At 44.1% G+C, this 16,082-nt stretch overlaps 1 protein-coding gene across 1 annotated transcript in view; it reads right to left on the bottom strand.

The window, feature by feature from the left end:
- The window catches only part of LOC107120756 (semaphorin-3C-like), a gene marked incomplete at its 3' end in the record, with an annotated part of 73,726 nt that overhangs the window by 9,587 nt on the left and 48,057 nt on the right, over positions 1-16,082 (bottom strand). Inside the window, exons 8-10 of the mRNA XM_015423525.1 lie at positions 12,565-12,707; positions 8,981-9,095; positions 5,549-5,618 (exon numbers count right to left, since the gene is read on the bottom strand). Of these exons, the coding sequence (XP_015279011.1) occupies positions 5,549-5,618; positions 8,981-9,095; positions 12,565-12,707 (328 nt within the window). The remainder of the gene's footprint in view (positions 1-5,548; positions 5,619-8,980; positions 9,096-12,564; positions 12,708-16,082) is intronic.

Raw genomic sequence — 16,082 nt, 5'->3', positions numbered from 1 at the left:
GGCCGAGATTGGGGGGGCAAGGCGGGCGACAGAAGGCCGATGCCTCCGTCGCCCGGCCCTCTACAGAATCCACCCCCCAAACCTCCAGGTATTTCCCTCCTTAGAGCTGGCAACCCTACATTCCCCTCAGTGCCTGTTGGTAGGCAACTAAGCTTGGTCCTGTCACCTACTTTGGCCTTTGGGAGAAAACACATTGGGGCCAGTCCTGATAGGGTTGCCAACTCCAGATGGGAAATTCCTGGAGACTTGAGGGATGGAGCCTGAAGAGGGTGAGGTTTGAGGAGGGGTGGGACCTCAGACAGGTACACTGCCATAGACTCCACCCTCCAAACCAGTCAGTCCCACATAGGGAACCATTGTTGCCAATCTCCAGGTGAGGGCTGGAGAGCACTCAGTATTACAACTGCTCTGCAGAAGGGAGGGCAGAAGTCAGCTGAAGTCAAAGGGGCAGATAATGGTAGGTTGGTGGCTAGCTGGGAAGGAGATGGGGTTGCCAACTACATGCTGACAAATTCCTGGGGATTTGAGGGGTGGAGCCTGGAGAGGGTGGGGTTTGCAGAGGGGTGGGACCTCAGACAGGTAGAATGCCATAGACTCCACCCTCCAAACCAGCCATTTTGTCCTGGGTAACAATTGTTGCCAATCTCCTAGAGATCACTCAAAATTACAACTGCTCTTCAGGTAGCAGAGATCAGTTCCTCTGGAGAAAACAGTGGACTCTGTCATTATACCCTGCTGAGGTCACCACAGCAAATTGACACTGTTTGCCCAAAGCCAGAGCACTCTCCCAGAGCCTCTTTCTAGATCTCGTTGTATTTATTTCCACAACGGGCCTTATTCCTAGTTTACAATAATAGATTAGAATAGTAGATTGTAATGTAATGTAATGAATAGTACAAATTGGAATGTAATTCTCTGGTCTGGGGACAGGGGAGATGATTCTGCACAGCCAATCAACCCACTTCAAAGAAGAAGCTATAAAGTTGTCTCCATGCTTGAGAGGAAGATGGCAGGGTCTCAATTAATTACTCTCAGCATTCTACAGCTAATGATACATCAAGCTCCAATTCTGACGTATCTGTTTCCTTCACTGTTTTTGCCCCAGAATTGAACCCAAACAAATGGTTATAGACTGCTAATTTACAATTTTGTTTCTGTCTCTGTCTTGACTCTAATTGGCCCTTCCTGGCAACTAACCTTCCCCCCTCAATATGTAATGGTTGAAGAAATTCTGTTTCACCGTATCTGAAGAAGTGTGCGTCCACACAAAAGCTTATACCTTGAATGAAACTTTGTTGGTCTTAAAGGTGCCACTGGACTAAAATTTTGTTCTACTGCTTCAGATCAACACAACCACTCATCTGGATCTATCACTTTGAAGTGAACAGGCATTTGGCAAAAACTTGAATTGTAAAATCAGTAATAGAAACAGAAAAACAAAAGACTGAAACATTTTATTGTTCTAAATTATGGCTATAAATTACGGCAAAGGGAAAACTCAGAGGAATCTCTAAAATAAAGCAGCTAGTGATTCTTAGGTTTTAGCACCGTGGACTGAAAACTGGTTTAACAATTATTCAACCTCCCCAGGGAGAGGTGCAGAGAGGGAACGGAAGGCGGGCAAACTGATCCAGGCCCCACTGTTCATCTCTTGCCTTATCTGTTCATCTCTTGCCTTATCACCATATATCAGCTGTGTCTTGACAGCACTTTCCACCACCAGTGTGAATCAGCATTCATGGTCATGCAGCATGCTCATGGTCAAATTTATCATCAATAAGCACTGTATATTAAACTCTATAAAATGCTTGTCAATATTCCATGTACTTAAACATGTTATGTTATCTTTATTATCTACCATTGCAGTGGGAGGGGTGTAGGAGGAGGTCCCTAAGCCTATATTTTGTCCTGAGCCAATGCGACCTCTCTGTTACTCTGTCCTGAGGAACACCCAGTGGGTGGGATGAGGGGCACCAGCCCAGAATGCTACCCTCACCATATTGCAGTTCTCACGGCTTTGTGGGAAAACACACTAAAACATGCATACTTCTTCACAGCATTTATGGCTATGTGAAACAGATAAGCTTATGTTTGTTTGTGCTGGAGGTGTTTTACAGATTATTAACACTATGTCTAATTCTGAATGAGGCCTTAGAGTGTGGATCAAAAAATCCACACAGTAGAGCTGGGAATGGACAGGGGTACATTTCTGCAAACCTGAGTGAAGCCCTTGGTTTGCAGAAAAATCTGAAATCTTAAAAACAAATACACTGGGATTTTTAAAAATCCAAATAACAGAAACAATGTATGTAGCATTAAGAGATTACTACCCACTGAGATCTCATAATACTATGTTGTGACATGTTGGCAGTCATGGGGGGGGGGGTTTCTAGGCAACCCCCAGCCAATATTGCTGATTGTTACCAAGCCTCAGTTAGTGTCAGTGCAGGGGATAGGGGACAAGGGGAGAGACAGACCAAAAAAGAAGCAAAAGATAGGAGGAAAGGAAGATAAAAGGTAAAGGGGGGATCAAAACAGGAAAGTTGAAGAGGTGAGGGAAAGAAGAAAAGGTGGAGGAGTGAGGGCTGGGGCAGAGGCTCTGGGGCAACAGAAATAGATAGATGGGTGGGTGGGAGAAAAGTAAAGGGGAAGAGCTTTAGATATTGCCAGGAAAAGCAAGGGGAAGAGAGGGAGTAGAGAAATGAGACACATATCCCCATTGAGTCCTCACGGGGACTCACTTGTACATGTCTAATCACAGTCTCCTAAGCATGTCTACATCTGCTGAAACACATGCAACAGCTTTAAACAGATTTCATGTTTTCTCTCATATATATGTTTCCAAATCCTCTTTATGTTTTTTGTTTTTTTCAAATAATTGTGGTCATGAATCCGTTACAAAAGATGCATTAATAACTTCAGACAATGTGCCTTTTGTCAAAATTATTATGTCTCCTATAAAAGTTATTCATTTCAGTAACACTCTTAAGAAAGTGGTTTTTAATTAAAATTAACAACAGTTTTATGTTGAAACATATTTCTTTCATTTGGAATGTTTGGAGGTGAAAGAAATGTAGACATTGTTGCCAAATGAAATCCATTAAGGCTTTTACGTTTAATTATACAATATGTTCACTTGGACTGATCTAAAAAAAATGGGGAAAACTCTACATCGACTTGTGGCAAAAAAAAACCTAGGCCAGCATTAAGTCTTATGTAGAGTGAGGAAAATGCCTCAAAGTGTTGGAACAGACTCTGTGCTCACTTTGTTATCGCCTTATATGGGTTCCTCAACCAAATTTATACTGCAGAAACATCAACTGAATTAGATGAACCAAGCCCAGCTCAATTACAGTTCATAAACATGGTTTTACCCTTTCTGCTAAACTTTATAGTTATGATGTCGATAGTATAACAAGTCATGTCTTCAAATGTGATTTTCCAATTGCTGAACAACAAAGAAAAATGACCACATTCATTAATTTGATGACAAATGGAAATGTATGCTACTCATTTACTGCGGTACATTGTTGAAATGCAAATGGACAGCAGTGTTCTATTACTGAAAACACACATGCACACCAGTCTCAATGGCAGTCAAGTTATTATGGCACTAAAATTCCTTTGATTTTGCCTATAATAAAGCTACCTCTAAATAAGTTTCAAGTCTAAGGGATAACATTAACTGGACATTCAATGGGAGCAGTGGCGCAGGCAGTAAGAGATGCCTGCACATACATCTGGCCGAACAGCTTCGGCTGTTTGAGCCCCACCGTGGCCAGGGTGAGCGCCCGGCCCTATGTCCCAGCTCCCGCCCACCCAGCAGCTCGAAAGCCCGTTAAAGGGCGATTAGACTAATGGGTACCTGCTACTAGAGCGGGGGGGGGGGCACCCATCCCTGTGTTGCAGCAGCAAGCAGCAAAGCGAAGCAGTGGGCGGCGGGGGAGAAAAATGGTGGCTGGCGAGGCAAGGAACGAGTGAGCGGAGGCCAGACCAACTGGCGCGGAGGTGGAGCAACGCAGCAGGCCGGAGCCTCATCGGGACAGAGGCCGCAGCGGAGCATGCGCGGAAGTGCGAGTGGTCCTGGCCGGAAATGGAATTGCTACAGCCGGAAGAAGGGAACTCCAAAGACCAGCACCAGAAAAGGACGCCGCCGACTACTGCCCTCAAGAACAGGACAACAACTGAAGATCCGCCACAAAAAGGGTGCCTGGTAGGGTAGTCACCACCCCTGTATATCTGTGACCCTAGGTTAGATTCTGTAAATGTGATTAGCACTCTCTGTAAGCCACCCAGAGACCCTTAGGGGTTAGGGCAGGATAACAAATCGAATAAATAAAATAAACAAATAAATAAATAAATTTAAAATATACAATGTCTATTGCATTAATGTGTGATTATGATCTTCATTTATTATCTTTATTTCATACAATTTCATATTATTATCTTCATTTCATAATAGTGACCTTCTGGTACATCACAATAAATAAGGATGAGGGTGGGAAACGGTTCTTCTCCAACAATGACAAATCATTTAGTCCAAAATATTTCTGATTTTTTAAAATGCAATTTGAAGCCTGCATACTAGGAGTACCTCCAGCTGAGTGACGGCCACAGAGGGGGACTCTCCCCCACTTCCTGCCTATTGAGGACCCCCTTCCTTTTTTCTTCTGGATCAAAGGACCCACAAAAACAGTGTAGGTCTGTGGCAGATGGCAGGAATTTCTGCCAATAGAAGTACCATTCCACTGCTCTTATGCTGGTGGAATGTTACTGCTGTAGTGCTGGGGGAATGGCACCTCAAGCACCAATACCAAACCATCTGTCAGTTGGACCATGAGTGGAGGCAGTAGACTCCACTCTCTTTCTAGCCATTATAAGAATGGTACAGATCTGCCATGCTGCTCCAATAACATGGGAACTGGCCAAAAGGAACACATGATCAATTATTTTAGAGGCTAACATAAAGACCAGGGCACCACTGCTGTCTCTGGACAACCATACGAACACCTACTTTATCTACAAAAAAGGCTTAGAAGAAGAGTTATACCCCACCCTTCACTAGGAGTCTCAGAGTGGCTTACCATCTTCTTTCCTTCCTCTCCCCACAACAGACACCCTGTGAGGTAGGTGGGGTTGAGAGAGCTCTGAGAGAACTGCTCTTGAGAGAACAGCTCTAGAAGAACTGGGACTGACCCAAGGTCCTATCAGCTGGCTAAATGTGGAAGAATGGGGAATCAAACCTGGTTCTCCAGATTAGAGTCCACTGCACTTAACCACTACATCAAACTGGCTCTCTTTGGTTAATCTACCATTGTAAGAGAATTCACACGAATGCTTCTTAGATGACAAATACTTAAACACATCCACAAACACATGCAATGGGTGCCATGTTTATTTATTTATAATTTCAATTTATATAGCACCCTTCCCTGAATTCACAGAGCTCAGGGTAGTTAACACAGAAGATATACAAAATAAAATTCAAAAAAGAAAACAGTTAAAAGTATATATGCCTATATCCAATTAAAACTTAAACAGCTCTTACCTGGATGTTGTGAAAATGCCATAGATCATTGTTGTTCTAGGGTTATCTGTTTCTAGTAGGAATACATCCTCTGTGGAAAAGAAATAACACAGCTACTCAATCTGTTCACCATTTTGTGATTTCCAGCCCTCAGATTGATGCCCTGCCCTTAATCCCACCTGAAACTAATAAGAAATTTTGCTCTGTCTATAAATGGGCAGAGAGCCATATAACATTCTTCTTTTAACATCAGCAAGAACCAATTTCCTCCCCAAAACTAGTGTTACGAAATTAATGTGTCAAGTGGGTAAGCAGGGTCGGCTCTTCCACTAGGCCAACTCCAAGGGGTGCAGCGAGGCCCCCGCCGCCCACCCGCCCCCAGCTTGGCTTTCTGGGCACCAGCCCTGCACGAGGGCCTGTGGAGGGAGGAAGCGCCGCGGTTCTGGTGAGCAGGACTGGCGGTGGGTTCAGGCAGCTTCCCTTCTGTGTGGCTGCAACCCCTTCCTCGGATTTTTTGGTGTCGGGGTGTGTGTGTGTGGGCGGGTGGGCAGGTGTCGACTGGCCCTCATTGGTTCCTGCTCTCTCGCTCAGGGCTCCTCCCGGCCAGCAGCAACCATGAACGTGAGGAGGGTGGCCAGCATCTCCGTGTAGTTGGAGAAAGCCGGCTCGACGGGTGGTGGTAGGGCTCCTGCTCCCCCGGGAGCGGTGCAAACTTTGCCGAGGGGGGGTTGGTGGTGGGAGAGAGGGGCTGCTGGGAGGGAGGGAGGGAGGGAGGGAGGGAGAGTCCTGGGCAGCTGTGAGGGTGCCTGAAGGGGGCACGCCAGAAATTGGTGGGTGCATGGGGGGGCACCAGAAGGTATCTTCACCTAGCATGCAAAAATACCTGGGGTCGGCCATTTAAGTTTCCAAATGGAGAAAAAAGTGACTCCCAGGTTCCACTTGGGGCAAAAATAGGGGTATTTCTCCCTGCACACTATGGTTGTGATCAGAATTGGGCCCATGTCCCAGTTTATGACAGGTATTTGCACTTGATCAGATTTGTTTCCAGTATATTAAACATATCTGAGCCCCCCCCAATGTTAGGATCTAAAATTTTGTTATTTAATTAGTATACTTAAGAACTGCCATTACTCACATTCATACATAGTATATGCTTAAAACTACATAGTACTTGCACTACACAAAATCTGGTGAACTTTTCCATAGCAGATAATAACTGGTGGATTTGGACAACTGCTTCCTCCCACCCCATATTTATCAGTAAACACAGTCTCTGAGTAGGATGAACCTGTCTGTGGACCAGTGTTTCCAAACCTGTGTGTCCTTACCCAAAACTGTGTTGTGAAGCCTATGAATGTGGGAAGGGATGGGCACGAACCAGCTGATGAACCAAAGTTCATCATGAATTTTGCCCAGTTTGGATTTCGCGAACTGAAGTTCATGAACTGACGAACCACAATGAATTGCCTTGAAATTTGGGTGCAGTTCATGGTGGTTTGTGACCCTTTGTGAAGAGCAGAAAGCAGGGGTTTAGCCTCTTCCCTGGCAATCCACCCTTTTTTTCTGGCTGTGCAGCCAAGAGAAAGGGGGATGGGAAGTCTCTTCCTCAGTGATTCCCCCCCCCCCTCTCCTGGAGATGTAGCCAGGAGAAAGTAAGAAGGGAACCTCTTCCCTGGTGATCCCATCTCCCTTTCGCCTGGCCACATGGCCAGGAAAAAGCAAGGAAGGAGGCCTTTTCCGTGGTCATTTCTCCCCCTTTCTCCTGCCCCCTCTTTTTGCTGGCCACTTTTTTTTTTTACTGTCTTCTGGAGTAATTTTACTTTTTTTAAACTGGAGTAAATTTACTTGCCGAAGGCAGCTCAAAACAGCTGTGCAGCAGGGAGCATCTCCCCACCATGCAGCTGGTTCTTGCACTGTTTTGCAGTCCCTTTAACCTTTAAAGGGACTGTACAAGATAGCCCAAAACAGCTAAGCAGTGAGGAGCAGGCTGTTCCCTGCTGCTCAGCTGTTTTTTTTAGCTTTCTGCAAATCCTGTTAAAGGGACTGAAGTCCCTTTCAATAGGGTTTGCAGGGCCCCGACCCACACGAACCTGTTCGGTTTGTAAATGGGCCTTCTGGCTTGGTTCAGGGTTCAGTTCACGCTGATCCACAAACCAAACTCCAGACCGCATCCCATTTTCCCAGTTTGAGCCCATCCCTAAATGTGGGGCCAGGCTTCTGCAGTTGTAATTATTTATGAATGATCTGTTTTTTCAAGTTGGTTCCCCTACCAAGTAAATTTGGACTTCTGGGTCACCATACCAATAAGGTTGGAGACCACTGATGTAGACTCTACCATATGGCAGTTTCCTCTCTCCTTCCCTTGCTGCCATTATTATCTCAAACATTCCTTTGTTCTTCTTGGTTAGTTCCAAGCACCATCACCTTCAATGATTCTGTGTGCAATGTTAGGAGGTGGAAGCACAGTGAACCAAGAAGCAGGTGGCACCAATAATTTAAAAAATGGTAGGCAGGAGTGTCATACAGTTCAGGTATTTAGGGAGGGGCTGTAGCTCAGAGGTAGAACATCTGCTTTAAATGCAGAAAGTCCCAGGTTCAATCCCTCCAGTTTATTTTTTTAAAATGATCAGGCAGTAGGTAAGACCTCTGCCTGGGACCCTGGAAAGCCACTGCCACTCTGAGTACTGACTTTGGTGGACCAATGGTCTGACTGTATAAGGCAGCTTCATGTCTGTCAGCCTCAAAGACTGTAAAGGCCAATTCACGTGAGGGAAAAGCTCTGACAAGATCAGGCTTGACCAAAGCATCTCTTTCACCTTGGGAGGTAGCTCCACTCTCTTCCTCAGACACAAAACTGAATGCCTCAGGATCACCTGAAGCCCCAGAGGCCTTAGCTTAATAAGCATGGTGAGACCCATAAGCTCCAGGGGCACCCCAGTCCTGCCAGAGTTCCTGCCAGCATCACGGAACATGGTTCCTTCTATTCCTATCAGTTTCTTCAAAAAAGTGGGACTCAAGCATACGGCCCACTGGCAGGACTACTTAAGCCAGTGTTGTGCAGTGGTTAGAGGGTCAGACTAGGACCTGGTAGATCCAGGTTCAAATCCCCATCCTGCCATGGAAGCTCCTTGGGTGACCCTGGGCCAGTCATACACTCTCAGTCTAACCTACCTCACAGGCGGTTGTTGTGAGAAGGCAGAGGAGGGGAGAATGATATAAGCTGCTACAGGTCGTCCCCCCCACTGGGGAGAAAGGCAGGGTATAAATGAAGTAAAGGCAGGGTATAAATGAAGTAAATGAACACAGCCTCTCAGTTAGCCTACAGCCTTCATTAGAGAACATCTTAAGTTCCATGCTGGCCTGTATCCAGCCTCTTGCCACCAACCCACAGAAGGACTAAATAGATGAAACTTGTTTTTACATTTCTGTACATTGAAGTTACTAACATTTTACCTAATTCATCAAAGTAGGTTTCTGTCCCATCATCATCCATTACTGAACACACAAGTCTTGCCTTCAAATAAGTTGTCCACTTGTTCACAAGGCTACGCTGTCCACCTGTGTCATTCTGAAAAGAAACAAAAAATTACAAGCGGAAGCAAAATAGTCTGATGTGTACTGGTCCTTGCACTAATATTCAGTCTCTGCCTAAGCGTATACAAACAGGATGCAGGATGCACCCACACATCAGTGGATACTGCAGTGTAGCAATTGTCTGCAACTGGAATGTCTTGTCCACACAGAAAAATCCAGCTTCAAACAACTGCAGTTACACATGATTATGAAATATTCAATGACACATCGATGCACAAACCATTAGAAAACTGCAGACTTCCAGCTCTTGCCTTGGGAACAGCCATCTTAACAAGCTCTTTCTGGGCATATTCAATGGATGTTCAAATAACCAATTGAACATGTGTTTATTGATCAATAAACACTGGAGACAAATGTGAAGGTAAGGGGTTTGCAATGTAACCATACTGTAGAGCTTTCCTGGGCCGTATTATCTCAGACTGTTGATAGATAGACTTCATGTTCAAATGTTTTTTCTCCAAAATAAAGTGTTTGAGCCCAGCCTTCTCCCTTATTTGCCAGTTATCTACATGGGGGGTCTCACCCCAAAAGAGAATATACTATACCTCACCTATGGTCTAATGTGACATGACCCAAAGAAAACTACATCATCTGGTCCTGCTTCATGTGCAGAATGGCAAGTAGTCATATGAAAGGAATGGTGCCAGGAGACTGACACAATATGGAAGATATATTTTCCTTTCTAACAGTGACCATCAAGACCCCGTCTGAACCTTCCTGAGGAGATTCTTAATGCCAGCTTCTTGTAAAGTTGTCAAGGGAGCAGTAGTACACACCCGTCAAGCTCCTGTTCTTCTGAAGGCTGCTCTTACAAACCTTGGCATTGACAGCGCAAACAAAATTGTGCCCTGAGACTTTTAAGAAGTCATCTGGGATTCATTATGACAACAATGTGTTTTTTTACATCTATTGTCAAATGCATCTGGGCCTGTTTGAAAAACAAAACAGCGAAAACAAAGCCTAGGTCATGTGTTGTACTGCTTCAGTGCAGAAGGAACCAAATAATGGCAGAACAGAGCTATTCCACTAGTAACATTAAAGGAAAACTTAACTCCCCTACAAGTTACAAAGAATGGTAGTTCTGAGTCAATAAGAATTGTGGAGATGAAGTCTCCTTAGGCAGTACAAAAGGAAAAGCCAAGTGGTCCAGGGGGGGGGGGGGGGGGGGGTTGGGGGGGGTGAAACTCTATTGCATGTGCAGCAGTAAGGAGGCAGCACTGTGTTATACCCACTGCAACTGGGGCAGTGGGGGTCTGTTTCATGTACAGTGGTTTGCAGAGTGGGGGCAGGTTGCCTGTAAACCACTTCTCTCTCCCTACCTGCAGCAGCAGGGGGAAGGGAGCACACAGTGGAAAGTTCTACAACTTCTGGCACTTGTCTCAGAACTCCGCAGCCCCATGCAAATGGCAGCCATTACTGTTGACTTGAATGAAGACCACCAGCTTTAGTTTCCAGTTACAAATGTAGTGGAAAGGACGTAACTATGATGTGTGGGATTATATGATCAGCTGAAAATGTGCAATAATGTTATCAAAAACAATGGTACAATGGCAGAAGTACAATGTAATTCTACATCTTGCTAACCAGGGCTTTTTTGTAGAAAAATCCCAGCAGGAACTCATTACCATTATAGGCCACACCACTGAAAGCACAGCTCATTAGCATATTAGGCCACACACCATGCCTTCCCTTGGCTTGCCGGGGCGCCCTGTGGCTGCAGGGAGACCTGGCAGGCCGGGGAAGGCACAGGGAGGCATTTAAATGCCTCCCTGATCCTTCCAGGCCCCCGGCCCGCCCTCCTCGGAGTCACCGGGGGTCACTCTCCAGGCCTTCCCTCTGTGGCCACGCACGCAGAGGTTTTGGCTGTAGTGGGCATGGCCAGCTCTGAAGCCAACCAGAACTCCGTTCCTGTGCGTTCCTGCCCAAAAATAGCCCTGTCGATGCTAACAATATTGAAATCAATGTGATGACAAGGGTATATTTCTCCTTAGGATGGCACTGACAGATGCAAAAGGCACTGCCTTCAAGGTAATTTTCTGGTCACAACAACAATCATCACAGGTAGAATGAATTTTATTAATGAAATAAGGGCAAAATGGCTCCAACACCACTAATATAAAACTTTCAAAGCCACAAAAATATACAGAGAGAGATACTGCAGAGCAGGCAATGCATGAAGGGGAAATGTGTGTGTGTGTGTGTGTGTGTGTACGCGCAACATATTAAATAATTTTTATTTCGTAAATGTATCGACTACCTTTCAACCAGAAATTGTCCCTAAGGTGGTTCACAATACAATTAAAAGAAATCAGAAACCATAAAACAACTAAAAGAAAACTGTAAGAAAGGAACCACTTTCCACCCTTCAGTGCCAACATATAAATCCCTATGATAGTCCCTTAGCCAAAGGTCCTTAGGAACAGGTGAGTCTTGAAAGCAGCCTGCAAGGCCCTCAGGGATGTGGTCACTGTGACCTTTTCGGGGCAGGCTTTCTCTAGGTGGGGGCTGGTAACAGAAAAGGTCTTTCTTCAACCAAGCTTTGAATAAAACCGGTTTGCCAAGGAAGGCCTCCTGTGTAGATCTCAAGTTTCAGCTTGGACACTTTAAGTGAAGATGGTCTATTAGTTACTTGTGATCCAAGCTGTTTAGAACCTTAAAGGTCAAAACCAGCACCTTGCACTGGGCTCAGAAACTGGAAGATGACAGAACATTTGCTTAATATCATCACAGTGATATTTCACAGTAAGGATCCCTAGCACAAGGGGATACACTCAGCATGTCTGTGAACTGAAGAACTCTGAAGGTTTCTCTGAATATTCATTTCAGCTCTATATTGTAGTAATTATATAGTGTGCTTCTATGCGAATATGCTTACAGAAGAACTTTTAAAAGCAAATAAACTGTGATTCACAATTAGTTATCTTTGTTCAAGTAAAATTTCCTATTTTAAAAAGTGTTTTAAGGATTACCCCTTATCTGTCCTGAGGATCACCATGCCAAGGTTCAGGCATCTGGTATGTATAACTTGTTAAGAGGAGAGAGAGAGAGTTTTAAATTGAAGCGCAACTATTTTTTCCCCAAAAAGAAAGCACAGCACTTTCTCCAGCTATGGCAATTTCCAAACAGTTTTGGATTAGGCAGTTATCCTCTGTTGAAAGATCGTATCCAGTTATGCAAAGCAGAAATGATCAAGGAAGTCAATAATGCCTCACTGTAAATGGAAACATGGACACATATTAATCTTGCTCACTTGTTCCATCATGCTGTTTCAGTTCTACTGTGCAAAATGAGGCATGGGCTATTTAGTGATTCCCTACAAAAGGGCTGTATCTCATTTTGGTGATCCTAAGCAGAACAGTCCAGGAATCATTTCAACACACTGCATTCTTTTTGCTAAACCAATTAAGCCAGCCCAAAATAGCATGTAAGAAAGGTTTGCTTACAGGGCATATTCTAGCAATCATTGAATGAATCTGCTTAGTGCTGCCACTGTTGTCTGTTAGTTTTTCTTTGAAGAAGAAGTACACTTTAGCGTCGTTGGGGTCGGTACCATCTGGGATGAGATGAGCATCTACAAAAATTGGCTCTGAAACAACAGCAGAGAGCAAACATCATGAACACAGATCAACAATGCAGAAGCCAGCAAGCAATTGTGTTGAGATCGTTACAGTCTGGAGTATTGAACTGGTCTCAATGGATACATATTTTGTAAGCCGCCTTTGATTGGAAATGGAAAAAGAGGATTATAATTTTTTTTCAAATAAATTCAGTACCAGTTGTGAAAGTTCTTAATGTATTTGCCAAGATTTGTCAGGTAATGGGATTAACATGTGCTCTCTTGTTTTCTGGTTTATTAAGACTACACGCTTAGATGGCTGAACACAATATTACAGAAAAGAGAGAAAATCTGGAATATGATTCTTCATATATTGGTGGAAAGCCCACTATGTATTTCATACATCACAACTGACCACAGGCTGGATTTATGTGTTAGAGGTGTAGCACTGCCATGTCCACATGGAATAAACAGAGGCCATGTTGAAAGTTACAGCATTAGTACAGTTTTTGCCATGTGATCCTGTTCCTCCAATATAGTTTATACACACTTACTAGCAGTGCCACATAAGATGGAGCCATGGAGAACAGGAACTACTGTTCTCATAATGTGAGAATTAGGACATAGATTGATGATACAAGACCCAGTTCAGTAACCCCTTGAATTCACTGAGATTACTTATTTTAAAATGGTCATAGTACTGCATAGTATCCTATCCTAAGGGCCTGCAGATACAGGAAGCATAGCCAAGACATGTTGCTACTAATATTCATATAGCCTTGATCTTTAAAGTATGATATGTAAGCAACAGAATTCCTTCTTCTCAACCTGAAGCATCACTCCACTTTGATTTGCCATGCCAAAAACATGCTAGCCTGCTATAATATTTTTGCAACTGACAATATTCTTTGTTCAAAGACCTCAAGTAACCTTTATTTCTATGACATCTCAAAGGCATTAAGCCCAATAGTGATCATTGAAGTCCTACCCAAACATGGTGATCCAAGGGAAGTATGTATTCTAAAAGTCTGATTTGTTGCCGTTACGCACACACCTATTACTAAATTGAACTCAGTTCTGTGTCCTGGGAACATTTTCCAAGTATTTAATTTTAAGAGATTTGCGGTGCAACGCAAAATAGTGTTACATTCTCCTAAACTCAATGGATTTTGAAGGGTATAATCGTGCTTAGTACTGCACTGTTATTGTATCTGGTGGCAGGCCAACACCACTATGGCATTTCCAGTGTGGTCCAGAAGTGATGTCATGTCAGATGACACTCTAGCATTCACCTCAAACTTAATGGTTAAACCAACATAATGATATCATCTCCAGAATGTTCCAGAACTGACATCACAACATTACTGGAACCGCCTCCCCCGGTAAGTCTTCCATGGATTGCCAAATTGAGATAAGCAAGCCTACATAGTCTGGTAATCCATTTACATACTCTGGCAATCCATTTGATTAATTTTTCTGCACTTGAACTTGTCAAATTGACATGTCTCTCAGGCTCATATTCTAAACCAGCTGTTCTCAAACTTTTGGAAATGGGACCCAATGCTCCCTATTTCAGTCCATTTCTCACATTATACAGATTCGTCTTTCATAGAATCATAGAATGTTAGAGTTGGAAGGGATCTTCCAGGTCATCTAGTCCAACCCCCTACACTCTGCAGGAGCATAACTCCTCTCCCCCCTGCTTTCAGCCTCTCCCCCCTGCTCATCCTGTTTCTCTTCCTTATTCTTGGCCTGCAGTACAGCTGGTAAACCACTTTTGATTTCTGAATCACAGTCTGACAACCTACTGCTTTAGGCACAAAATTGTGTTTGGCTACTGAAAAGTAATGACTGAATGATGTGTTCCCTTCAAAGATCTAAGAATTTATCCAAAATGTTTGCATCCTGGTATTTTTTGCATTCAGATGTTTTCTTTGCCACACACTCTACATTACTACCTATACAGTCTAAGCATCTCTCCTCCCTGCCTTATCTGATCTATTGAATCATTCTTGGGTAACTTCATATCAATATTGCCAGCATTTAAAAGATAACCCTAGTAATCTTAACTTGGAATTATCGAAGGGGTAGTTCACATATCATGGCAGCCTCCCATATAGCTGCCTCAGGAGCACATGGCTTTTTGCCACTAGGTTTGCAACCAGGCTTTATTTGCACTAAGATACTATTTATGTGAAATGGAGTCGGAAAGAACATAGCATCTTCTTACAAAGGGGTGGATCCTACCCAATCCTAGCACTCCATGGAGCACATTAATTAAAATAAATTAAATTAAAATTAATTAAAATATTTATACCCCACCTTCAGTCTGGCTCAAGTTTGAAGCCTCCCTCCAAATTAAGTGGCTTTTCTACTGGAGGAAAAACCACTTAAGCTGTTGGAATGCTCCTTAGGCTGGAAGAAGGCTCCTTGGAGGATGGCTATATCCATGCCCAGTGGCTATATCCATCAGTGGCTATTAGCCACAAGGAATAGATAGGGACTCTGGGGCAAGTGATGCTCTGTCATCTTGGTGCTTGGGGGGGGGGGGTAAACAGTGGGAGGGCTTCTAATGTCCTGGCCCCACTGGTGGACCTCCTGATGGCACTGGTATTTCTGGCCACTGTGTGATACAGAGTGTTGGACTGGATGGGCCTTTGGCCTGATCCAACATTGGCATCTCTTATGTTCTTATGTCTCTATGCCTACAGTGCATCCCCAGACACTAAAGCTGAGACACCTGAGTGAAGCATTTGCTTAAACGCTGCTTTTTTACATTTGTAACTGGAGGATGTTATTGGCTTAGATCAAAGGGAAGCTCTCTACAGATGGAGGGGAGGGCTTCCCCAGATTTCTCCCTCCCACAGCCAAACTCCAACTCCTCCTTACATTGTTCTTGGGGGGAGGGCCCCCTGTCTTTCTGGAGCAGCCTTTGGGGAGAATTTTGGGATCCAGCAGGAGAGGGGAGGCAGGGAAGTCCCACTCTGTTGATGGAAATCCTTTCTGTCAGCAGAAATTGCCAACAGACCCACCCACTGTCATCTTAGAAGGGGAAAGATGCAACCTGATACCAGCTCTACCCAGAACCAATTAAGTCTGCATGTCATTTGAAAAAGGATGCAGGGAAAAGGCCTCTTGATGAGGGCCCAATGCATCATTTCCCCTCCCTCTTTACCTTTTTGTTGTTGTTTCTTGTTTTTACTTCCCGTCTTGGTGAACAGTACTGGAGAACACAAAAATTCTCACACTGAATTTAATCAATGGTATTTCACAGGTTTTGTTTTACCATTTCCACAGTGATGGAGACACTTTCTCTGAGTTGTTGCCCTGAGGGCTATCACAACAGGCACATGCAGAACCCTAGGAGATTGATCCAACTGATACTGCCACTCTAGCATGACCCAA

Source organism: Gekko japonicus, unplaced genomic scaffold (assembly GCF_001447785.1).
Source record: "Gekko japonicus isolate JY-2015 unplaced genomic scaffold, Gekko_japonicus_V1.1 scaffold3078, whole genome shotgun sequence".
Lineage (NCBI taxonomy): Eukaryota > Metazoa > Chordata > Lepidosauria > Squamata > Gekkonidae > Gekko > Gekko japonicus.
Note: the sequence above shows the minus strand (reverse complement) of the source record. Positions and strands in the feature narration are given on the sequence as shown.